General features: G+C 31.9%; 1 protein-coding gene across 6 annotated transcripts in view; it reads left to right on the top strand.

The window, feature by feature from the left end:
* LOC143071656 (uncharacterized) overlaps positions 1 to 25,447 on the top strand; it is a 46,195-nt gene that overhangs the window by 20,042 nt on the left and 706 nt on the right. For 3 of the 6 annotated variants that reach the window (XM_076246119.1, XM_076246122.1, XM_076246123.1), the window contains exons 3-21: positions 4,055 to 4,128; positions 5,946 to 5,983; positions 6,789 to 7,425; positions 7,897 to 7,973; positions 8,670 to 8,741; positions 9,792 to 9,929; positions 11,845 to 11,967; positions 14,294 to 14,365; positions 15,184 to 15,320; positions 15,781 to 15,882; positions 17,541 to 17,627; positions 18,476 to 18,583; positions 18,956 to 19,136; positions 19,432 to 19,575; positions 20,618 to 20,703; positions 21,359 to 21,429; positions 22,354 to 22,469; positions 24,463 to 24,604; positions 25,208 to 25,281. In XM_076246119.1, coding sequence (XP_076102234.1) covers positions 4,055 to 4,128; positions 5,946 to 5,983; positions 6,789 to 7,425; positions 7,897 to 7,973; positions 8,670 to 8,741; positions 9,792 to 9,929; positions 11,845 to 11,967; positions 14,294 to 14,365; positions 15,184 to 15,320; positions 15,781 to 15,882; positions 17,541 to 17,627; positions 18,476 to 18,583; positions 18,956 to 19,136; positions 19,432 to 19,575; positions 20,618 to 20,703; positions 21,359 to 21,429; positions 22,354 to 22,469; positions 24,463 to 24,604; positions 25,208 to 25,281 — 2,479 coding nt within the window. Of the gene's footprint in view, positions 1 to 4,054; positions 4,129 to 5,945; positions 5,984 to 6,788; positions 7,426 to 7,896; positions 7,974 to 8,669; positions 8,742 to 9,791; positions 9,930 to 11,844; positions 11,968 to 14,293; positions 14,366 to 15,183; positions 15,321 to 15,780; positions 15,883 to 17,540; positions 17,628 to 18,475; positions 18,584 to 18,955; positions 19,137 to 19,431; positions 19,576 to 20,617; positions 20,704 to 21,358; positions 21,430 to 22,353; positions 22,470 to 24,462; positions 24,605 to 25,207; positions 25,282 to 25,447 lie in introns of those variants that run through there. The other 3 variants (XM_076246120.1, XM_076246124.1, XM_076246125.1) reach the window with 2 other exon arrangements.

Below are 25,447 nucleotides of genomic sequence, written 5' to 3' on the forward strand. Positions count from 1 at the left end.
AACCAAATTTTTTATAATTTGTTTTCTCATAGATACTTTAAAATCTAATTTCAGATGTTTAGCAAGCAACACTAATTCCTCTTTCTTTAAATTATCAAACCCCTCCAAGTCAGGCGTTTTCAAAAATTTACCGGCATCAAATGCCATTTTGTAGAATTTTGTTGGCTAGTTATAATAACAATTACTAAACAAATTTTGAATAAGATATTTTCAGGATCCCGGACGAGCCCCTAATTTCTGTTACGGCCAGAAATCGCCTTTAAATTGTAGCCAACAAAAGACACAAATCAATAATAAAATTTAACAATATTTATTATACAAAAGTTTACATGAAGTATTACACAAATATTACTGTCAACTTAACTGTCAAAATATGAGTCCAATCTTTTATCTTTATCTGTATCCGGATATCTTTCGGAATCCAATCTGAATATTACGGTCACAATCCAGTATGATGTTGTTTGTAGAATAAAAGTGTCAATCCAAATGCGGTGAATACTAATGTCTATCGATGTCTAAGTCTAAGTCCAAGAGTAAGAGTGAGAGTTTAACTTTAGTGTCTGTATATATATATAGTTGTCATGGAAGATTCTAGAACAGTCTATAATGGAACATCCTAGAAAGTTACAACAGAAGTTTCTAGTAAAATGTAGAAGTTTATATAATGCATCTTTTATTAGGATCATTCTGGAAAGTTCCAATCATTCTGTAATTGTTCCAGAGATTTCTAAACTGCACAATTCTAAAATTATTCTGTAAACAACTATCAGGCCACACAATACAAATCAGGCCAACATAAATAAATACAATAATTATAATATCATAACAATATACAGACTATTACAGTCAGCCTACAGACTCTTTGCCTACTGAAATGTTTGCTTACACAGTGCTTTCCTAAAATGATTTAAAATCAGTGTGATAGTTTTCATGAAGAATGCTGAGCGTACAGGTATTAAGACAAAATAAATGTTATGTTACATGTATCTACCCAAATAAGTAAAATATAAAAATTCTTGACTTCTAAAACAATGATTAATCTCCTGATTTAATTGACTTATCAGTATGCTTCCATCCACTGATGAAAATTCCATCTGAGTTGATTTATTATTAATTATTGTGCTTTGAATACACCTTATTGCTACAAAATGTACATGTCTGCCATTACTAAATGTACATCACAAATGTTCCTAGTCAAATAATTATGACGTCTGGCAAGGCTATTTTAATTTTTTTTCTGGGACGCCTTCTTAGGACAGACGTCTGGCAAGGCTATTTTATTATTTTTCTGGGACACCTTCCTGCGACGTCATAACACAGAAGCCATTTTTTAACATGTGGACTTTGAGAGTAAATTTTGGGGGGAACTTTGTGACCTAATTTATAGTAGAGGGGGCCCACTTTAGTCATGCTTCAGTGATTTCCTATATAAGCAAACAAATTTTTTCCCAAAAGGGGGGGGGGGGCCTAAATCCGCCTCTGCTGATGCCACAATGGAAAAGTAATTGTTGTTTCACGTCAATGGTTGAAGAGGGACAGATTCTCAGGTCAGCTGGGACAAATAAGGGGGAGACTTCTCCCGTCATGCTTCAGTGATTCCCTACATAATTAACCAAATAGTAATTATATCATCACGAAAAAATGTACTAATTGTAAGACTTGATGATGTGAATAAATTGAAATCAGACATATCAAATGCAGTTCTCAGTGCTGTTGATATATCAATGGACAATGACTGCTTATACTATAATAGTCCCAGGTGCAACAACCACATTTTCCCAGAAAGGGGGGGGGGGGCTCCTGGACCGCCCTCTAAATCCCCCTCTGACAACTCAAAAGAATCATCATGTACGAGTATACATCAAATTGTCTACCCCACAAGCGAACATCTTTTGGGAGCTCGCTGTGTTGCAAGTATTTTGGGTTTGAAGGAAATAAGATGCGATCATATAATTTGCTGCCTTCAATAATAATATCATCTATAGTCGGATCCCTCTATAGTGGAGGACGTTCAGCTAGAGGGTTTAGCCTAGATATACAACTGTATCCAGCTATGTTCGATATAAAGTCGTTCACCTAAGGACATTTTTTTCTTATTTTTTCTGTACACTTGCTTTGATTTTTTATTACCATGCATTGTCAAGCTTGGTAACTCATAATTGTTTCTCAGTGATAATAGAATGCAAAATACAAAGTATGGGATGTCAACAGTAAACTTGCAAAAGCTGACACTATAGATCACTGTAACCCTTGTCGATAACTATACCGTGATGCTTGGTGAAGGCTTCTTTGCACACAAGAAACCATATTGCTAACCTTGTGAGTTTTGTATTCTTCTAATCAGTCAGTTGTTTTTATGGTTTTGTTTATTTACACCAAAAATCAATGAAGCGATGAAAGCGTGGGAAACGAAATGACATCTCCGGTAAATTCCCAGATTTTAATATTTTCTAATCAATATGTACAAGCAATGAAAAATAAATGGTTATTATTTTTATACTTAGTGCATACGTTTTGTGTATTTATTATTTAAAATATATGCTTACGAAGAAAACTAACACTAAAGTATCTCAATCATTCAATCGTTTTAATACACAGTTTAAAGTGTATATTGTGTGTATTACTGTTCTATTTTTAAAGTAGATCAATGATACATAAATAAACAGCCTCGTACCAAAATTGCAACATAATTTCAAGATAACATGATTTTATTATCACAGAATTGTATTGATTTAATGGATTGCACTAAATTGACAGTGCTTCGTTAATAAACATTATAGCTCTTTACGATAGCAAATGAACACTTCATTACAATTTATACCGATGACCTACTATCATGATTTTTATCCGACCGCACATACGGACGCGTTGACACATAATGCATACCACTCATTAATAGCCAATCAGAAGTTAATATGACCTTCATTTCCCCCATAATCATTCCGGAAACAGCCACGAAGCAGCCATTAAATAGTATTTATAACCAATGAAATACCATTAACAGATTTACCCGAACCTGACGTCTAGCATCTGACTAATCAGACCGTATCACCATGGTGATACGGTAATAAAGTTTGTTTGACTGATTACGTCGCACTACCTTTCGCTAAGCTAAGCCGCATATGAGTGTAACAAGCACTTTTTTTACATTTTAAATTTTATGATGTATTTAAATGAGTAGTTATTGTTGCAAACTCTAATTTGAATTGAGATCAGTTTTGGAATAAGGGAAAGGCGGACGTGAAAAAAAAATGGGGGGGGGGGGAAGGGGGGGGGGTTCAATTTTTCTCATTTCAGATTTCATAAATAAAAAGAAAATTTCTTCAAACAGTGTTTTGAGAGGACTAATATTCAACAGCATAGTGAATTGCTTAAAGGCAAAAAACAAATATTAATTTATTAGACCACATTCATTCTGTATCAGAAACCTATGCTGTGTCAACTTTTTAATCACAATCCAAATTTAGAGCTGAATGTTGTGTCCATACTTGCCCCAACCGTTCAGGGTTCAACCTCTGCGGTCGTATAAAGCTGCGCCCATTTGGTTCGCTTTTCGATTCGCAGGCTTTGTTTCTTCTATCGTAATCTTATCGTTTATGCAACTTATGTTTTGAAAATCATTATCGTCTACATTTACTCGCAATTGTTCGAATTCTAAAATCTTGTTTGTAAATCATTACTTCTTGGGCCAAGTGATGTCGTAAAACTCGTCGCCTTACTAACATAAACAATTTTGTATGTTAGTAATGCGGCGAACGTAAGAAGAGATATTTATTGTCAAATACGCATCTGTTGTAGTAAGATTTGTACTAAATGTTATTCTGAAAATTTATTTTTAGAGGCTTTCGGTTCTTATTTGCTTGTTGGGTCTCTTTGACACATTCCCTGTTTTCATTCCCAATTTGAAGTAAAGATGTTGAAAGATAATTAAAAATATAGTTCTTTACAATGTAAAAGCCTCAAATGTTTACGAAATGAGATATAAGAAACTCTAAAACACACATTTAGATGTTAAAAACGTACACGTTTAAAACAGTTGATTTTTTTATTTCAGCTGCACACTGTGCAAAGGTCTATACAATATTTGCAGCAAACACAAAGTCAGGTTACACATAAGATAAACCATGCGTGAGTAGAAAAAAATAAAAATAATTAATATTTAAAGTTTAAAAAATTCCTGGAAACCCATTTTATGATAGATACAATATTTCATGTGTTTAAAAAAATGAAATGTAATCGTATGCCAGTAGGGGAATTTAGTTAATCGATTATAGTGAGATTGTTTAAGTTCAAAAAGATGAGGTAGTATAAGATATTCAAAAGCTTTGTATTGATTTCGATGTCAGAATGAATATAAACAGGCGATTCTTAATTTGCACAATACATGCATTGGGAAATTTCATCTTTAGGTATACTAGATTCAAAGCGCATGATATGTTTCAAATATTTCAACAAAAGGGCTGATAAATGAGAACGCCATCAAATCGGAATGAAAAAACGTTTTAAAAACAAAATTAGTTAAACGTACAGTATATTACATAAACTGAATATCAAAATGCAAAAAATAGCATTTAAAATGTACAAATCTTGTAAAATCTATATGAACGCATGATGCCAATTTTTTTCTGAGAGAAAACAAGGTCGCGTTCAATGATTAGTATGGAACGCCGGAACTGGCTTATAGTGTAGATATCTAATATAATTATAGACATACGAGTCTACAACGGTGGCCGTAAACAACATTAATACAGGAAACACAAAATTGGGAGAATTCAAACAAATTTGTATTAGATTATATACTGTGACATCATACAAAAGGGATGTTGACCTATTTATAAAAGAAGTTAAACTATTTTTTTTTCTTTCTGAAAAATGCAAAAGAAACAAACTATAAAGAAATATGAACGTTGTCAGTTTCTATTTATTCTGTTTATAAGTCAGTTACACAGAGAAGGTTTTTTTATAAAGTCGTGCGTATGGTTTGTCAGGTTTTATCGACTTCAGCCTTTTTGAATGTTTCTTGAAGTTAGATATTTTTTGAATAATGTTTACCTTACTGGTACCGACATGGTATTCTACGTAATTTTAAAGTGCCAGTCTGCCTAAGAATCAGGCAGTGGTGAAAACATGACCAGAAAACCCCACCCAATTTGACATTGATTTCAGTTCATAATATGTAGTTATGCACAAAAATAACATTCATTTTCGTTTTCTGTTCTGGTAATAGAAGATACAATTTGGTTGAAATGCACTAGAAATTATCGAATAAGGGGAGATAACTCTGTAATTTGCTATCATTCTAACCAATTTTCTAACCGAGTTATTTGATATTACCAGACACACACAAACGAAAGACTAATAATTTTTAACTCAGGATGATGGTTAGTATCAAATAACATGATTAGCTCAGTGGATTTTTTCTGATCATGTTTTGATTTTTACCTAAATTGCCTGCTTCTTACAAAGACTAGCACTTAACATTAGTACATTTTTGCATTAATGTGTAAGAAAAATAAAAAATATAGGGAGATGCAAATAGGTATGGTTTGTGTGTATTTAATCAAATTTCATAAAAAATCTGAGTTATACTCAAAAATTGTTTTAAACATAATCATAGTTATTTGTATGAATAAAGACAACAGAAGTATACCACTGTTCAGAAGTAATAACTCAAATGGGAGAAAACAAATCCGGTTACCACTCTTCAGAAATATAACTCGATTGAGAGAAAACTAAAACCGAGAGAAACACAGCAACTAACAACGGAACAACAGAAACACCAAAGTGCAACAAAAACAAACACCAACATACATCTAAACGGACTATTTGATAACTACTAACATATTCCAGACTTGGTACAGGACATTTTAAGAAAACATAATGAACGGATATTTACTACATACTGACTTAACCATATTAAACGTTATGCTTTATCTTATTCCAAGCAGCCCCACAGTGACGAATGAAATAAGTAGACTTGAAGGTAAATCTTTTAAGTTATTACAAAACAATGGTACACATGTGGGAACATCATTTTTTGTTTGCCTTCTGCTTTATACCAAAGATATTTCAAATGATGGTGAGACAACACAAAAGGAACTCACATTCTTATATCCTTGTATCTTGTATCTGTATGCATTTTTTTGCTATAGTCATATGTCACAATGTTAAGCATCTGGTTAACTAAATTTCCACGGATTTCATTGAATTATAAAACTTCGACAAACGCAATGACACGCCAATGAATAGCATATGTATGTCATTTTGGGTTTATTTTACAATCTGAAATTGATTGTGCGGTATTAAATTGATTATTTTAGTTCTTTTTGTATGCTGCATTATTTAATCTATGTGTCACGATTGTGTTTATTACTATTCAATTGTACAACAAGTATTCACAGCAGACATTTTTTATTAAAAGTATAAACTTAAAATTACCAAAAAAAAAATCAACCCTATATATTAAAATACAAAACTCATATATATTTATTTATATTAATTCATTAATAAAACAATCCAATACACTGTCATCAAACTACGTGCTTTGGTATAGCCTTCATTCGGTAAGATCTTGACCAGAAATTAGGGGACTCGAGTAATATATAACGTTTAAGAACAAATTCAATCCCCTCTCTCCCAATTAAAGAAATAAACGAAACAGTCCAAATAAAATGATCTTTATTTTGTGTATTCATATAACTGCGTTCGTGGCTTTTGACATAACATCTGCATCCTTGTTATTTAATAATATATGGTAGTTATGATATCTTTAATATATTTTATGACAGGAATCGAAAATCGTTTGATGAAAGTTTATGAAACTAAAAAAAGAAATTCAGCTCAATTGCAGTTAATATTAGAATCTGTTGGAGTACTAACAAAGAAACTACAGACTGTTTCTACGAGTATTGATGAAAATAGAACAAAAGAAAGTTCAAAAACTCTGCGGCAAATAAAATGTGACCAATTATCGATGCAAATAGAAACAGACGGTTCAGATATACCAACTATTGACAATTCCACTGAACAATTAGTTGATGAATATGAATATAAGGAACGACAAGAGCATCACCCGAATTTAAAAGATTCAGCATATTGTCATGGTAAACCACGTGTCAGTGTTCAGCAGCCACCAAATCGTTCAGAAACTGCATCGTCTTCAAAAAATTCTTCTACAGATACTTTGAAAGCAAAAGTCACGGTAGTAAAATCAAAAACAGCAGAACAAATAGTAGATAAGAAAATAAAGAAAAGGAAATCCAAGTATGGATTTAGATTATGCAGAACTAATGATAATCTAGACAACAGAACGTTCTTCCGCAAAAAGAAACGGTGTTATCAGGGAGAGCTTTTACTTCCAAAGATAGATAATCAAGTAGAAGAAGAACCAAAGCCTAACATAACCCCTGCAGGTATGGATGGAAGGTAGGATAATAGGATTAAAACTATATTCTGTGTGCATTTTGATATATATATTGAACCAAGTAAACAGAAACATATTGGAGAATAGTAGCATGAAAGGTGTGAAGATCTATACCTATATATATGGTATATTCAAAGTCAACACAGACACAACAATGGAGAAAAAACTTGAATCTATCTTTGTTCTGTTTTGTTAAAAGAAATTGATAAAGATTTGGTAAATAAAGGCTGACTTATATCAGTCATACCATTAAATAAATGCCAATGAATTATTCCCATTTAAAATATTTAACTATTTTTGGAAAGTTTGTTTAGACAAGAAATTTCATCGTTTGAATTATATACAAAAATATATATTTTAATATTGATTTCGTTCTTAGTTATAATCAGCACTTTGTTATGCTTCACATCAATGTATCCATAGATTTATATGTGCGCATGTGTGTAACTTTTTTAGTTTTCTTGTAATTCAAGATCATATAGAGATACTGGTAGAGAAAATGGTCACAAAAAGAGAGGAATAATGACCATGGCACAAATGACAGAGAGAGGTGATTATAGAATTGTCTATAATATTTATAAGAAATGTAACAAAACCACATACATCCTTTTGAATAATTGATCTTTTAGCATCAGATGCTAAATTATTTTCATGTTCAGGAAGAGAAAAGCATAATCAAATACATTTTATAGGAAGCCTCTGCAAAGTGGGTGAATAGAGATGAAGTGAGGATAAAATATAAATAGTTCATTGTATCACTATTTAGCATTTAGATTTGATTTTAAACCAATGTCAACAACGGAAAGTTAACATAAACATTAACACATAATCTCTATTGATAGAAACGGCAACCCCAAAACACCTACTTCTAGAAAAAAAACTTCAGGTCAGAAGAGTGATATCTGAACTGAGTTAATTGGTAAATAGGTACAATAAATGAAAAGGTTGCATTAATTTTTTTCTTCACTATGTTTAAGTGATTTAGGGATATCCATTATGTTACAAGTAATATGACGAATTAAATGCATTTATAAAAGAGGGGCGAAAGATATCAGAGGAACAGTCAAACTCATAAATCGAAAAAAAACTGGCAATGCAATGACTTAAAAAGAAAAAAAATGACAAACAATAGTAGACAAAATTTAACATAGAAGAATAAAGACTAAGCAACACGAACCCTATCAAAAACTGTGGGTGATATGATTGGTATTCTTCTTTGTCTACAATAGTTTTGTCATTTTTTCAGATTATGACAATAAACAGAACGTTCATTCATTAATAGAATGGGCACATATTGCAACCCAGTCACAAATGGAAGGTAACTCGTATGATTAGTTAATTATTTGTGTTTGAATTGAAATGGTTTGCTAATAATTAAGTAAAATAACCATCGTGTTTAATGTTACAAATGTATAGTCTTCTACTATTAATGTTGTTTCACGTTAATTAATATAACTAGCAAAACAAAGACATCATATTTGCATTCTTATTCTATGGTATAGGACAGCAATTCCAGTTAACCTGATGTCAGCTTCACTTGTTTAAATACTGGCATACCATCTATCTCAGAATATAACGAGCATGCATCTGAATGTATGGGATATGCCTGATCCTTGGTGATAATAATTATAAACTCATTAATTACTCCAGCAAATATCATCATGAATTTGTTTGTTAATAGAAAATCTCATGTTTTCTTACTACTATTTCAGTTATAGCTCTCAAATAAATCCTACAAAAAAAGTAAGGAAAAAAAAGTGAACTCCGAGAAAAATCCAAAACGGAAAGTCCGTGATCAACGGCAAAATCAAAATCTCTTACACATCAAACGAATGGATAACAACTGTCATACTCCTGCTTTGGTATAGGCATGTTCTTATGTAGAAAATGGTGAATTAAACCTGGTTATATACCTATTTAAACTTCCCAATTGTATGACAGTTGCATATATTCGCATTATATTGACAACGATGTGTGAACAAAACAAACATACCTAATAGGTAAACATGTCACAAATATGGGAACAACAGTCAACATCGAGTTATAATATTAATCACGAAATAAACAAACAAAGAAACACATATACATCATGGTCCATCCGACATTGTTACCATTATGTCATCGGCATTTGTGCAGACTACATTATGTACCAGAAATTATTTAACTTTTTCTCTTTTCATATACATTATGTACATGGTGCATTGTATTTCATTGTTCAGATTCTGCCATGACTTTGTTTTGTATACATGAATGTTTTTATTTTATATTTGCTTAACACTGGTCGTGCAGTACCGTCGTATATATTAGGAATGTTATACATTAGTACATATGTATCATTTCATTAATAAAACATATCATTTTAATACAGTTGCCATGAAATTGATGTTGAATGTTGAAAAATTGAGTACTCATGGTCATGACTACATGCTTCTTCTAGACACATCGGAAAGTATGCAAGGAGAGAAATTTAACTTAATGATAAAAACTGCCACAAACTACATCGAAGGTGAATATTGTATTGTTTTTCAATTTAATAAAGTACATATATACAATACTACACGACGGACTCATAAGCCCAATAGTCAACACTTATGTGTTGACATGACATACTATTGCTATGGTCATATTTATAAATAAACTTCAAACAGTTTTCTTCTCAAGGAATAGATAACCGTTGCATGATTTTGGCAAAACCTTTTGAAATTTTGGTCCTCAATGATCTTCAACTTTGTAACTGTTTTTGCCGTTTGATAAATTGATTTATACGCACTAATGAAGCAGTATAAAACTATAAGCCTAATATCCTTAACCAGTGTTTTATTAACAGATATTTTACTTGAAAGTTTATCAGTATCTTACAAAAAATATTAAACCAAGATTTCCAAATGGTGAAGTTAAAATCATCCCTTCGTAAATTTTACGGACGCCATCACGAGTTGGTTGATCGTAATGGAATAACCGTCTCACAGATGATATAGGATATTTTCCTTACGTCGTAACTACAATCCCTTTCCCTTTCATGAATGTGACCTACCGAATTATACTATTTACCGGATTTGTTATAACATGAGTTTGACTGTCACGCTTGTATCTATCGTCTCTCTTTTACACAAGAAAAAGGCTGTCAGATTCCAAAAGTAAAGGTGTGCCTCTTGTCTGCTTCCGCGAACATGCATTTGAGTATCCCCGTGCACATTAACATTTATAGTTTCAAATACTGACTGAATGAGTTGAATGGAACTAATGAGTTTAAAACGTGTGAAGGTCGTGTTTTCTCTGACTGTTATTAACGTCTTTGATTACATTCAATCAATCGGATGTTGGATGTGTACTGATTCAAATTTTAGTCTTCGATACATTATTTTTTTATAAGTTGTTATTGGCTTTGAACTAGCTGTCAGTAACTGCTGGTACTCTCAGATCTGTACATAGTGTTTCTTTTTGTTCCTAAGTATTAAGGATAGATAAATACCCTGCCACGTCCAGTCTATGCTTATGTTGCTTTAATTTGTATCGATAAGATGAGTTACGCCTTTTTCAACTAGTTTATATACTTTGTTCTTATGTTGTGCTGTTACACCACTGTTCCATGTACAATGTAAGAGGAATATTGGGCATACAAACATGTTAAACCCCGCCACATTCCTTGTGAGGCTGTCCAAAGTCAGGAGTCTGTAGTTCAGTGGTTTTCGTTGGTTCATTTCTGTAAAATTTGTTTTTCGTTAATTGTTTTGCTATTAATGTAGCCGTTGAATGATATTCTTAATAAAATTAATGCATTTTTTTTTTATGTCTGGCCCTTTAATAACTGACTATACGGTATGGATTTTTCTCATTGTCTTATGCAGTACGGTTGTCATTAAATTTTAGTCAATTCGGTATTTACCTGAATATCAACTATATGGTCATTTTATCAACTTACTGTTTTCAAAATTATGAATTATTCAAAATTCTAAGGATTTTATTATCCAAGGCATAGATGACCTTAGCCGTATTTAGCACAACTCTTTGAAATGTTGGGTCCTCAATGCTTTTCAACTATGTACTTGTTTTTGGCTTTCTAAATATTTTGATATGAGCGTCACTGATGAGTCTTATGCAGACGAAACGTGCGTCTGGTTGAACCAATTGTAAGCTGGGTATCTTTGATAACAATTAAAATCCACCTTCTTTAACCTTGGTTGTGTCATCGGAAATCATATCTCTTTACCTATTTTTTCAAACAATAGAATATAAGATTTTTTAAAATTACCATTTTACGGCCCGATATAATATTTTTATGACAGTCACACCGAAAGAAACTATACACCAATACTTCACGCATCATCGTTTAGACGATAACATTCGTGAATATAGATTACTGTATAAATGGTCCTTTATTATTCTCCTAAAATATTTTAATTTCTCTTTCTGTTCTTCAGGTCTGCATCGAGCCAGTTTGAGATATAATTTTAGAGACAATGTCGGTTTAACATGTTTTGGAGCAGAAACTAAATTGGTTCTTCCGCCTCTAGCAGATTATGACGACATCAAGAGAGAAATAGGTAATAAAGTTGACGCATGAATTATTTAACCGCTTCCAATAGTAAAATTTGGAAAATTGTAAATTCTGACATTGCATTTTACGTACTAATAATCTAATCAATAGAATATTTAGATGAATTCAACACAATTACAAAACATTGAATATTTAGTATTAGGTCATTCGAAGAGGGACGAAAGATACCAGAGGGACAGTCAAACTCATAGATTGAAAATAAACTGACAACGTCATGGCTAAAAATGAAAAGACAAACAGACAAATAATAGTACAGAAGATACAACATAGAAAACTTAAGACTAAGCAACACGAATACCTCCTTAAACTGGGAAGGGGGTGTTGGGGGGTTGGGGGGAGAGGTGCTCCGCAAAGGATAGGCAGATAGAAATGTACTGTAATGAGAAGTCAAAGGAAAATGTTAGATCCATATGAGATTACACGATTTGTTATTCATGGACATTTTTGAATTTTTGAATTCTGTTTCTAAGTTACTATTAAGTTTATTTTTTCAAAGGAGTATATATGTCGTGTACATTTTATTATTTTGTACAGTTTACTACTTGTACAAAAACAGCTTGTTGCCACATACGGACTACTGGTGCAAAGTGACAAAGTCGGTAAAAGCAAAAATAAAATAAAACCCTTCTATCATTTGTTTTCAAACATAAATCAGGATAAAAAGTTGCAAATGTAATATCTCATATTGGAAACAAAAGTAAAACCTTATAAATCCAATAACCTATTTATTAATTGCAAAAGACAAGAAAGCATGACACCTGGAATTGCCAGCTCAATCGTTTGCATTTACATGTGCCTGTCTTACAGCCATCCCGACAGCTGCAGTGAACATGACCTTGGTCACCACTTAAAGAAAGCAATTGTACTACTTTCATGACGTTAACCTCAGTGGTCTCTGGTATGTCCAACATTGTCTCTGAATCGTTTCGATTTGATTTCGACTAAAAAAAAAAACAATCATGATTCCAACTTTTGTTCCTTATTAGTATCCATTTGATATTTCTACAGTCAACCGGACCTCGGTCTACTCTTTGCACAGGTATTATAACATGTCTCCAATTTCTAAATCTTTTAATCATCTCTTGGAAGGTGCTGTTCTAATCAAAGGGTAAAGTGCATCAACTGTCCAATAATAGATATTTCGTCTCTTTTGAGATTGATTTTTTTCAATTTCGTCTACTTTCAAAACACCATACTGCCGTTAGAAATATCTTGTTAGGGCTACTGTCTTTTTGGAACTCAATTTGACTTGAGTGTGAATACCGTTTTATTAGAAGAGCTGTTGTCACGCCATGAGTTAATTATTTCATTATGATTTTTTTGTTCTACACTGTTTTCCATCTTTAGATTTTAGTTTTAAGTTTTTTTTTAAAGCTTTGCTTATATACTTGTTATACAAAAAATACACACATGTTGAAAGTTTATACTTTTAAGTTTTAGCCATAAATTATTTGTTTAATACGAAATGATTTGTTGAGAATATCAAATAGGCTAAGGTAGAATTATGATTTGTACAAGTTATCATATTTTTTCTCAGTAATAGTTGTACTAGTAACTACTTGTTCAATTGTATTTGTACAAGTAATAACTTGTATGATGGCATCATACAGGTAATTACTTGTATAAAATGTTTGTACAAGTTATAACCTGTACAAAATAATAACATGTACACGACATATAGATTGAATCATTACATTTTAAACGTTCTAATCGTTAAATGAACAATAAAAAATAACTCAGACAATGGTAATATATTGGAGTAAACAATTTTAAACATACAAATATAACAAACACTTTTGTGTTCCCCTGATGTATTACTTTATTTTAGATATAATAGTTTTGCCTTTGAGCATTCCTGATGAAATTAAATCCAGAAAAGCGCTTCGGACGCATGAAATTATTAAACGTGATGTTTCCAATATTTTACCAGCAAACATCAGCATCAGCAGTTATCAAAACATTGTTTTATTTATATCAAGAATCTTATAGGATCTCAAATTTTATATAGAAAAAATGGAAGAAAGTCTTTAGGATAATATTGGTATAATCTCCTCCAGAACTTCAAATGAATAAATTAACTGTTTAACACTTTACATGCAATGTACTGTTATCATTGACTACAGTCGTATATTTTCCAGAAATCAATGGAAAGTTATGACTTGAAGATAGCAAATAGTTTTTGCGTCTTTCATAGATTAAATTGGTTTCAAACTGTGGATTGCTAAAGCGATGGTATACCTGTCAATTGTTTACATACGTATATATGTTACTTTATACATGTATGATTGTGATTCTGATAAATTTTGTTATAGGAAAACTGAAAGCAGGTGGTCCATCCCCTTTAACAGCTGGACTTCTGATGGCACTGTCTGGATTAAGTCACTGTAAGTTTGCTCATGAAAGAAATATGTATATGATTAAACTGTTTGGGTTTTGTTTATTATTGTTATTTGTGAATACTGGAATGATAATTTTTAATCACAAGAGTTCTCCAGATATTTAGTATTTTTAAAAAAATCTCAGATTCTAATACCTTCCATTTTCTAGTGATTTGTCATTTTGTTTTAGACCATCAGAGCCTTATATTTGTATTTGGCCGATATATTGTCTGTCTCCACTGTACTGCAAGGCAATAGCTCTACAGAGAGTTCACTATATAGACACTTTCTTAAATTTCGCTAAGAAATGTTAGACTACACGTTTCATTATACTAAGACTTGCATTTTTATATCAATTAACAAAACGGTTGATACACAAACTGTTTCAGTGTGTTCGTTACCTCTACTATTAGACGCAGCATGAATATCTATAAGTTGTTGCAGCAAAGAAAGCATGCAACTCAATGTTGAGTCGTAAATGTACATGCCAATGGAAAAAACATTAAAAAAACCAGTTTTGTTTCTAATAAGATTGAATTACTTTCTTATTTAGCAATTGCTTCTCTTCGTTGAATTGCAATCTACCGGTACAGTGTCATCCTAGCCGATCTCGATATACAACGTCATATATTGCAAGGTAAATATGTTTTATGTACGGGCAAATATAAACAAAAAGGAAATAAAATGGATAGTCAAAACAAGTTTAGGTCAACGAGAGATGCAGATTTGATCAGAATTATGGGTTTTGACGCAAAATTCCTACAAATACTTACTTTTTAAGGTTAATTGCAGCCATTCCCAACATATTCCTTTTTATGTTGAAGGTGGTACCACGCAAATTGTTAACCACGACTTCAAACCGTATATTATTCTGATAACAGATGGGATGCCTACTCGAGTGGAAGCTCCGAATGAAGAGGACAGAGGCGGTGGTAGTGCATTAGCAGTATCATCTTTACTGGTATGTATCAATGCTATTTTATCCATAATCCTTCTCTTTTTTTGGAATAAGAGTATCTATTTCAGTGTATATCTTTAAATAAAAACAAAGATACTTATGATGTCTTTAGTGTAGGTGCATTACTTTTATATTATTATGTAAAATCAAAGGGCAATAAAAGTTCAGGTACATGCAAAAATATGCTTTTTTTCATTTAATTTGTCTCTTATATCACGGGCGTTTGAAACATATCTAGTTACAATTCATCATATATGACACAAACAATGATTTATAAAACGTTACAGGTAAAGGCATAATAAAAATGTGCTGGCAACTAGTTGTGTCTTAATGACCCATAATTGTGTGATTGGAAATCACATTCCACTACATTAAACAAGTTGTACGAGGTCATGCTTCCTTCAATCCTGATTCTGTTCAAGATGATCAATTTGAAATAAGATTTGCTTTTTTTTCATTTTAGACTAATTTAGACAGAGAAAAAGAATTACAAAAAGTAGTGAAGGACATTGCAGGGCGAGGTATAAGAATATTCTGTGTTCCAATTGGATCAGCAAACACCGATGTAAGTCTTATGTATTTAAGAATAAAAATTCAGATAATAATTATACCACATCTTTTTCTAAGCTGATCATTATATTGATATATGTCATTTAATTATTTATTTGTGTATTGATATAAGTTGTAAAACGCGTATTCTAATTGTATGTATACCGTCTTGGTTAAAAGCAATTATACATGGCGCACACTGATCGCTCTTATATTTTTTAAATTTTGTTCGTTGTCTGCTTTATTTGTTATTGCTTCTGATCGTTCGAAAGTACAAATTTAGTGTTAATATGTCAGGGACCTATCCTCATTATTCTAGAATAGTGTGCACCATGAAAAGGGATGGACAGATGCTGGTCAAAGTTATCATATATCTCGATGCAAGGTTTTCTAAATGTTTGTATTGTTTTAGCATGCTCCAGTGTGACTGTGGCGCTAAAACATGACAATACACGTTTGATTTCTTGATCAGATTTAATTTAATTGAGAGTACTTCATGGTTTCCAAATTCGAGTTGCGGTGTGATCGTCAGTTTGCATGCAAATAATTCTTCTCAAACCGTTTATAGGGCAAAGTATTATTCTTCCCAGTTCGGAATTTGCTTTTTTATGTTATTTTTCTTGTGCATATACATTGTGTTTCATAAATGGATACCCCATATACAATTTTTTTTCTATTTTTATTGTATTTTCGGTCATGATATATATTGCATGAATACCCCATATACTATTCTTTCTATTTTAATTATATTTTCGATAATGATATATATTGCGCGATACATTGCACAACCCAATAGATCAAGAAAAACCATTCAAACATGAATATATAGAGTGGTGACACATAGACTAGTGACTAACAAGTATCAATCACATAATCATTTAACCCTTGGCCCTTTTAACGTTTTGGATTCGTGCGTCACTGATGAGTCTTTTGTAGACGAAACACGCGTCTGACGTATATACAAAATTTAGTCCTGGTATCTATGATGAGTTTATTTATTAACAAGTAATACCCTCTTACATAAGTTCAGTCAAGAAGTAAGTCCTTATTGATATAAAACATATGTGGTATGAACACACACAACCGATCACTGACAATGTTTATGTTCAAACAGAGATCTCACTAAACATATGAGCTGCGGCTGATAGAATTCGGCCTTATGCAAATAATTTTCAATGCAGCTGTAAACTAACTTCGGGTCGAAAAAAGCATCTTTGCAAAATCTGTAAAATGTTTGATAATTAAAATGATATAAGTAACCTACAAATTCAATAAAAAAGCCCTTTTCATTTTCTTTTTGAATGTATCACTATCAATCAAAGTTTGTTAAATGTACATGTATACATACATGTATTTGCATAAGGTCGATTTCTATCCGAAGCAGCTAAATTATGAAATAACAGTGAGTTTTCAATCCCTCATCTGAACTTATTCAAAATACTTCATTGCCTGAATTATGTCTCATCCATTCGTTTTTCACGACTGCTGCACTTAAAATAAACTCATAAAAAATACCAGGATTAAAATTGTATATTTACGCCACTATCATATTTACACCATAAACTTAGATTTCATTAAAACAATGACAGGAGTAAAATAAGTAAATATATCCATGGGTGAAAAAGGTTTTTTCTACATGTAACAGTTTAAAACTAAAGTTTTGATTAATTTCAGATAATGCGAAGGATAGTTACTAAAACACATGGGAAAATGATACCAGCTGAACAGATTCATCGTATTTGTAAAAATACGCAGACCTTAGTTTGTATTTTATTTTTTTGTTCTATTTAGCCGTTCTTGCGACCTCTTTTAAAATTTACTTCATTTAGTTCATTTTACAATGTTATAATAAGAGGTTAATGTCTATATAATTTGCATGTTTACCATCTTTTTTAAAGCAATACTTATACAGTTATAAAAAAAATGTAAGAATATATATTAGTACATACGGGGAAAACCCAAGAGCGTAAGCGTGGTATTAATTCAGCAAGAATAGTATGTTTCTTACTGTGAGTACATCTATTCAACTTTATACAAATATGTTACGATTATCCTTTGTCAAAGGTATCTCCCGAGTACGGCGCCACCTATAGTTTTCCATCCCCAAAATAGAAGCTGTTGTAGGGATGACACACTACTAATTAAGCTTTGGAAAATCGGTTATTCCACATAGCTTCATTCAGATCCTTACGTGAAAGACAAATGTATATTCTAGCTATTAATCAACATTTGATATACTTTTGGTCAACTTAAACTATTGTCTGATCGGTTGTGAGAGGTTACAGGGGCCATATTGATGTGGTAGCCAATAAGTAAATAAATTTAAAAAACCGTGATAAGCTATTATATGATGAAATGGACTTCCAAAGCATAAACATGCATTAAAGTTCAGGTATCTGTGTTCTGGAATATTTGATATTTGAATACTTGATGGAAATGATTTTAATGACGTTTCTGTTCGAATCAAATGTACTAAAACTTTGAAACCCGTCCGGCAACTTCTGATTTCAATGATACTTCAAAAACAGTTTGTTAAAAAATAGTTATTTATAATTCAAATTTGTTGTGGCTTTTCAGTAATTTATTTATTGGTTTGTCATGTATTCCAGTTCCACGCATCAGAAATTGCACATCAGCTGGGAACCGCAACAGAAATCGACAAAAGTAGTGTGAAAACAGTCGTTCGTTCAGCAGATCTCCAGGACTTTGATGATTTTGTAAGTTATACATTCCAATTTAAAGACTTGTTTATTTGAAAAAAAGCATAAAATAGCTCCAATTATATATAATATAAATAATTGGAGCTATTATATACAATATAAAAAAGAAGATGTGCCAATGCGACAACTCTCCACAAGAGACCAAATGACACAGAAATTAAAAATTATAGCTCACCGTACGGCCTTCAACAATGAGCAAAGCCCATACAAATAATAAGACATTATCAATGTTTGGAATAATACATTGTCAGCTATGGTAGGACTATGATAAAATGGATAATTTTGAGCTAAACTTCTGCGGAATCTGAAGTGCGTTTAGTCAAGAACATATATTTGTCTATTATGATCATTTCATTTACATTTTAACAGGATGACGTCACAGACAATGTCATGCTCTTACTTAATCCTATGACACAATATAGCGGGTACTTTAAGCAAAGTAAATGCCCAGCAGTACAATTAGGACAACGTGTTCGACGTGGACCTAATTGGCAATGGAAAAATCAAGATTCAAATATGGCGGGAACCGTTATCGGGGAAGATGATGATGGTTTGTTAATCAACTCATGTACTTTTATCATTGTGTGTTTAATACAATAAATTCAATTTGACATAATCAAATAACAATGTCACAACATTTATATGATGCAAAGATTGAATTACATGTTATTACAATATTATCAAATCAGGTATGTTTTTCTAACAAGCTGATCAAAGAAGTGTCCATGCCACAATTATGTATATATTCATTTTTGTAAAACGTAAAATTTTGTTTTGTAAAACAAATGTTCTGTTGGTTATAAGTTTTAAAAGATTCACAGGACTTCTTTTTTAAACTTTCCAAGGAATGATATGGGTTGAATGGGACAGTGGTCATAAAAACTGTTACCAGTATGATGAAAATTTCAAAGTCTTTCACATCAAACCAGTAAATGAACCAAGAAGATTGGTAGATGAGATGATTGCTGTAGGATGCAAAATTGGAAGAGGTATGAAATAGAAAAATTAGAATACGCTAAATTGAATTATGAATGTAGTTGAAAATGGCAGCAAAAACATTATGGACAAACCAAACCAGATGAAAAGCAAAATATCAAAGAAACATAAGAATTAAACTTTAGATTGAGCAGCACACATATGTCTTTAATCTAAAGACCGTAACGGTAAATGGTTTATATTTGTGTTTTATTATAAAATATACAGGTAAGCAAAGCCAAGTTAGAATGAAGGTATTGTAAACCTTACAAAACATCTATTAAAACACCAGATAAAATGTTTGTTTAAGATATCTCTTGCTAATGACATGACAAGTATTGTAAGACTAACATTCATCAGAGGCACTCCCGAATAAAAATTTGGATAGTCTGAAATATGAAATACAAAGCAAGATGAAGAAAAGAGCAGCCTACCAGCTGATGTCAACATATCATTAGGGAGCTAATCCCATATTTTAGTTCAACCTACAATGTTTTCTTTATATGTCCTGTACCAAGTCAGGAAAATATTTGTTTGTTTTTGTATGTTGGCGTTTATTATTTTTTTTGCGTTTTAGTGTTCCTGTTGGTTCTTTGATTTCCTGTTATAGTGTTTCCCTCAGTTTTTGGTTTATTGCCCGGATTTATTTTATCTCAATCGATTAATGACTTTTAATAACCAATTTACTACTGTTGCCTTTATTAGTACAATTTAGATAGTTATGAACCGGAAATTAACAAATCAGGCGATGTGTTTAATATAATTCATGCCTAAACAGTCGTACATCGTAACCACTTGTATAATTGTGCCCATCATCATGACTGAAAGTCTTTCAATGGCGGTACCAACACATTGGTAGCGAAACATGTAAAAAAAGAAATAAGATGAAGTGGTATGAGTTCCAATGAAACAACTCTCCGTCCAAGTCTCAATTTACAAAAGTAAACCATAAAAATCTATAGTTGACAAAATGTAGAGATAAAAAAAAAAGGAACCAACAAAACATTAAGAACTACTAGGAGTGGTACTAACAATTTGTCATACATAATCTTTAAGGTAAAAACTGGAAACATGGCGACCAGGATGGTGGACGAGGTAGCAGAGGAACAGTTTTACGTGTGGAATCAGACGGCAAAGTTGTGGTATGTGAAAAGTAATAACTCTGGTCATTTTGTTATTCAGAAAGTCGACAAAGCTTCTTTAGAATTTTGATACATCATTCAATATATTTGGATTTTTATATCAAATCTTATGGAAATTTTATGGCCCAGCTTGTCATAATCGGATAAACATTCTTCGATACGAAATGTCTACATAATGAAAAATGAAATACCTGTACCAAGTCAGAAATATGACAGATGTTTTACATTTTTCTTATGTGTTTGAGACATAGTTTTTGATATTTTATTTCCGTCGGGAATTTCCCTTGGAGTTTGGTATTTTTGTCGTTTTACTTCTTTGTCATATATAACGTTGTTAACCTTGGCAAACATTGCATTTTATTATAAACAAGTGTATACACAGACTCGCTTTCTCTGGTGGGAAAATGAAGACACTTTTGCATTTGTTTTGTCACAATTGGGATCATTAATGTTTCTTCAATGAATACATCTTTGAAGAGTGTTTCAGTTTTTGCCTATTATAGTATAATAATTAAACGATCATATAGAAGAACTGCATACATGTGTGGAAAACAAACCCTGTATCTGAATACTTATTAATATAACAGTGAGCAACATCAACTGATTAAACCGAACTCTACAGAGACGAATTAATATTGAAATACACATTTTACAGGTTTATTGGGAAAGAGGTAGACTTGGCATTTACAAGTTTGGGAGTGAAAACTTGTTTGAAGTTGAAGTGTGGTATGTTGAAAACATAGTTCTATTTAATTACAAAGCACTCAAATGTTTTTAACAGATCACATATTGATCTTGACATCTAAAACTAAAAAGAAAGAAACACAGATATCGGCATACTAAAAAATGTCAAAATATACAAACACAAGACAATATGTATATAGCTAAAAGACTGGTTTTTATTATTTTTTAATGTGTGTTGTGGCGTCATTCCTGGTAGCTTCTAATGGAAGTTGTGGAACCGTGGGTAGTATTACTATTACCTGCCAAGTAGTCAGAACTTCGGTACCGACTTGTAAAATCATTATACAGTAGTATAACTTGCCTTATCCGACACACTGGGAGCCAGTAAACTGTCGGATAAAGCAGAGTGTCGGAATACTTATTTTTGTCTGCAAGGATGGCCATATTTGGGCACCATGAAAATGTGCAAGAGGATGTTGCAATACTCAGTTGTTGGATTAGGCATGTTACATTGTACCGTCATTTTCACATTAAATATACTGTTAATAAACAGTTAATAAAACGTAACAGTCAAATTCTATGTTTTTACACCATGAAATTTATGGATTCATGCAGAATAGGCACAGTATTTTGACATTTTTGGTTTCAAATGTTCTTGAATTTCGAATATGTCCTTCCTATCGTTTTAAGACGATTGTCACTGACCAGTCTTGTGAAGACGATATTCACGTCGGCTTATTAGTCTCTGTTAGTGACTGTTATTAACATGATCCCTATTTGATGATTAGCAAAAATGATTTTGAAAAATAGAATTAGTTTTTTTTCTTCGACTGTCTACACTTTTTTGCTTTGTTTTAAATTTTATAATTAAATATTTGACATATATCAAAAGATTTTCTGCAGATAGTTGCGTAAAAATAATTACTTAAATAAACATTCCTGTATTTTTTTCTTTTATTCATGCAGTGAGCATGGTCGATCATTAGGTTTACCTGATAGTGATTTAATAGAGGATGAGGAGAATACCAGACAAGATATGATGCCAGAGTTACCACTCATTCTACCTTCTCATTTAAATAAAAGTAAGTAATAACAGTAATTATCTATATTTACCAATTAGTGATAAAACAAGTTAATATAGAATGAAATTCATAACAGTGTAGCTATGGCCATTCATTGACTGGGGAAAATTAGGTGAACATTCTTCTGTAATGCCCACTGCTCACGACGTGCTTATCATAGAAATTTAAACTGTGAGGTCACTAAAGGTTCTAAACGCCTAAATAAAATAATTAAAAATACTAATCAGGAATAACCTTTGTAATTTGAAAATAAATAAAAATGGCCTTCAACACGGAGTCTTGGCTCACACCGAACAGCAAGCTATAAAGGTTGAATACTTAAAATTCTTTACTTGATTTTTTGTTATGGTTTGACCATCAATTTTCCTAATATGATATCGCACGTTCTTTCAGATTTTTTTTTTACTTAATTGGCTTTAAAAGTTACAATGCATGATGTCGTCTGTTTATGTAGTTCATATGTGTTTTTCGTTTCTCGTTGGTTTTCCCGTTTGAATGGTTTTACATTAGTAGTTTTGGGGCCCTCTATAACTTGCTGTTCGGTGTGAGCCAAGGCTCCGTGTTGCAGGTCGTACCTTGACCTATAATGGTTTACTTTTATGAATTATTACTTGGGAGGAGAGTTGTCTCATTGGCACTCATGCCACATCTTCCTATATCTATCTATATCTATACATTTTCTTTTCAACAAAAGAATACATCACAAGTATATAAGTTTTGTAAGAAACGTGAGAAATTGTGTTGGACTTGAAGATAAGGCAAAGTGACAAATATCTGAAAGAATGAATCGTTTTACGGTATTAAACTGAGAAATAAAATGATTTTTTAATTATCCAGAACTCTTCACAAACAAAACCCACATGTATTCGCATTGAATAAATAGTAGGCCATTCTTAAATGATCACACCGTAGAAGTAGTTGTGCTCTTAATCAATGAGATATTTTGTGAATTAACCCCATCAACTTAATAGTTTTTTTTACAATGGATAAACCTATTTTTTTTATTATTAAATAATATCATCTCTGAACATTATTATTCTTATAAATGACACGGTTGTATGTGATGATTATAATAAATATTTAAAACAAATTCCTTTCAAGCTTTGTAAAAAGAAAGTTTCATTTTATGTATCGGAATGTGTAACAAGTGAATATTTCAATCCCCACTGGAAGGCCTCTGACAGACTGGGTGAGCATAAAATCATAGCCGTTGACAAACAAGTTACAACCTACAAACGTTTTACTGTCGACCACACTGTTATGCAATTAATTCTACAACATATAAAATTCACATGGGATACATAGAATTGCATAAGGTAGTGTGAAAACTATTACTACATGTAAGATCTTAATATTTGGGCACAACATATGAATTTACCCAAATTACATAGCTTTTTCAGAATATCAGAATATATTTGTATATTACTTATACACAAAAGGTTTTCTCCAATCATGACATTTGGCAAAAATAAGATCTAAGAAATTAATAAGTTGGAGATTTAAAACAAGCTGTACCTCATTCCAAATGGCATCCTTACACAAAAAAAAAAACACAGAGAGAATATATGGGTATGAGTATTCGTTCCTTGGTTTTGAAATAAATGAATATACTTAGGAGATATCTAAAAGGTAAAATTGGCGAAAGACACCAAAGGGGTGTTCAACCTCATAAGTCCAAAACAAACTGTCAATGCCATGGCAAAAAGGTTAAGACAACATAAAAACAATAGAACACAAAAACAAGGATTAAGCAAAACGAACCCCACAAAAATCCAGAGATGATCTCATATTATCTGGATGAGTAAGCAGAGCACGTGTCTGTCACATTGTCCCCTCAATTTAGAAATAAAGGGCATCAACTTATCATAGATATACCATTAGAAACATGTGTTACCGACAATTGATTAGAACGGAACATAATGAGTTGTAATGAAAAAAAAGAGATACGTTTTGTGATAATCAATCGTTACCAAGTATATACTTTACCCCACAGTGAAACCAGTTATGTCAGTCTGGCAATATCAGAACAGCGATGGACAATGGGTGAGTTATGATGAAGAAACTAATGTAAAGATCGAACGTGCCTATAACAGAAAGCCAAATGGAAAATGTATTATAGATCTAGACAAAACCGTGTAAGTACGGACTTATTTCTTCTTGTTTGTTATTCTTTCAAATTAATATTGTGATCTATTTTGATATTGGCCTAATCCTTTATTGTTTGCATTTATGTTCAACTAGGCATGTTTCATACTCTCCTTTTGCAATCGTTAACTATTTAAAGAATTTTTTATTAAACCATATCCATTAAAATTGGTATCCAATAAAATAGTAACTGTTCGAACAAAACATGTATCTAGTGAAGACTAATATATAGACTACTATAACAACGACCATCAAAATAATATTCACCAACAAAGGAAATAAACTCATCATAGATATATACTAGTATACCAGGACTAAAATTGTACACTTACGCCAGACGTACGTTTCGTCTTCAAAAGACTCATCAGTGACGCTCGAATCAAAAAATGTTTAAAAGGTTAAATAAAGTACGAAGTTGAAGAGCATTGAGGACCAAAAATTCCTAAAAGTTTTGCCAAATACAGGGAGTATAGATATCCAACAATACTATCAAACAGATATTCTTTTAAATACTTTCAAAACATTGTGAGGGAAAAAACACACATTTATATATTACAGTTGTTTTAGATTATGATATAATTATATAATTCCAGGCATGTGGTACTGTTTTCAAAGATGGTTCAAGAAAACCAAATGGACAAAAGCATAGTCCCTGTTCAACGTTTAGGTGAGATTGATAATTAGTAACATTAAATACAATAAATGTAGATCGAGTTTGAAGTAAGTGCATTTGTGCTACTCTTTATACTATATGTTAAAGTATGATATATTAAGCCAGACTGGGTACCTGTATTTGGTTTATTGATAACTGTTCAACATTCTTTGACAAATAA

Source organism: Mytilus galloprovincialis, chromosome 4 (assembly GCF_965363235.1).
Source record: "Mytilus galloprovincialis chromosome 4, xbMytGall1.hap1.1, whole genome shotgun sequence".
Classification (NCBI taxonomy): domain Eukaryota; kingdom Metazoa; phylum Mollusca; class Bivalvia; order Mytilida; family Mytilidae; genus Mytilus; species Mytilus galloprovincialis.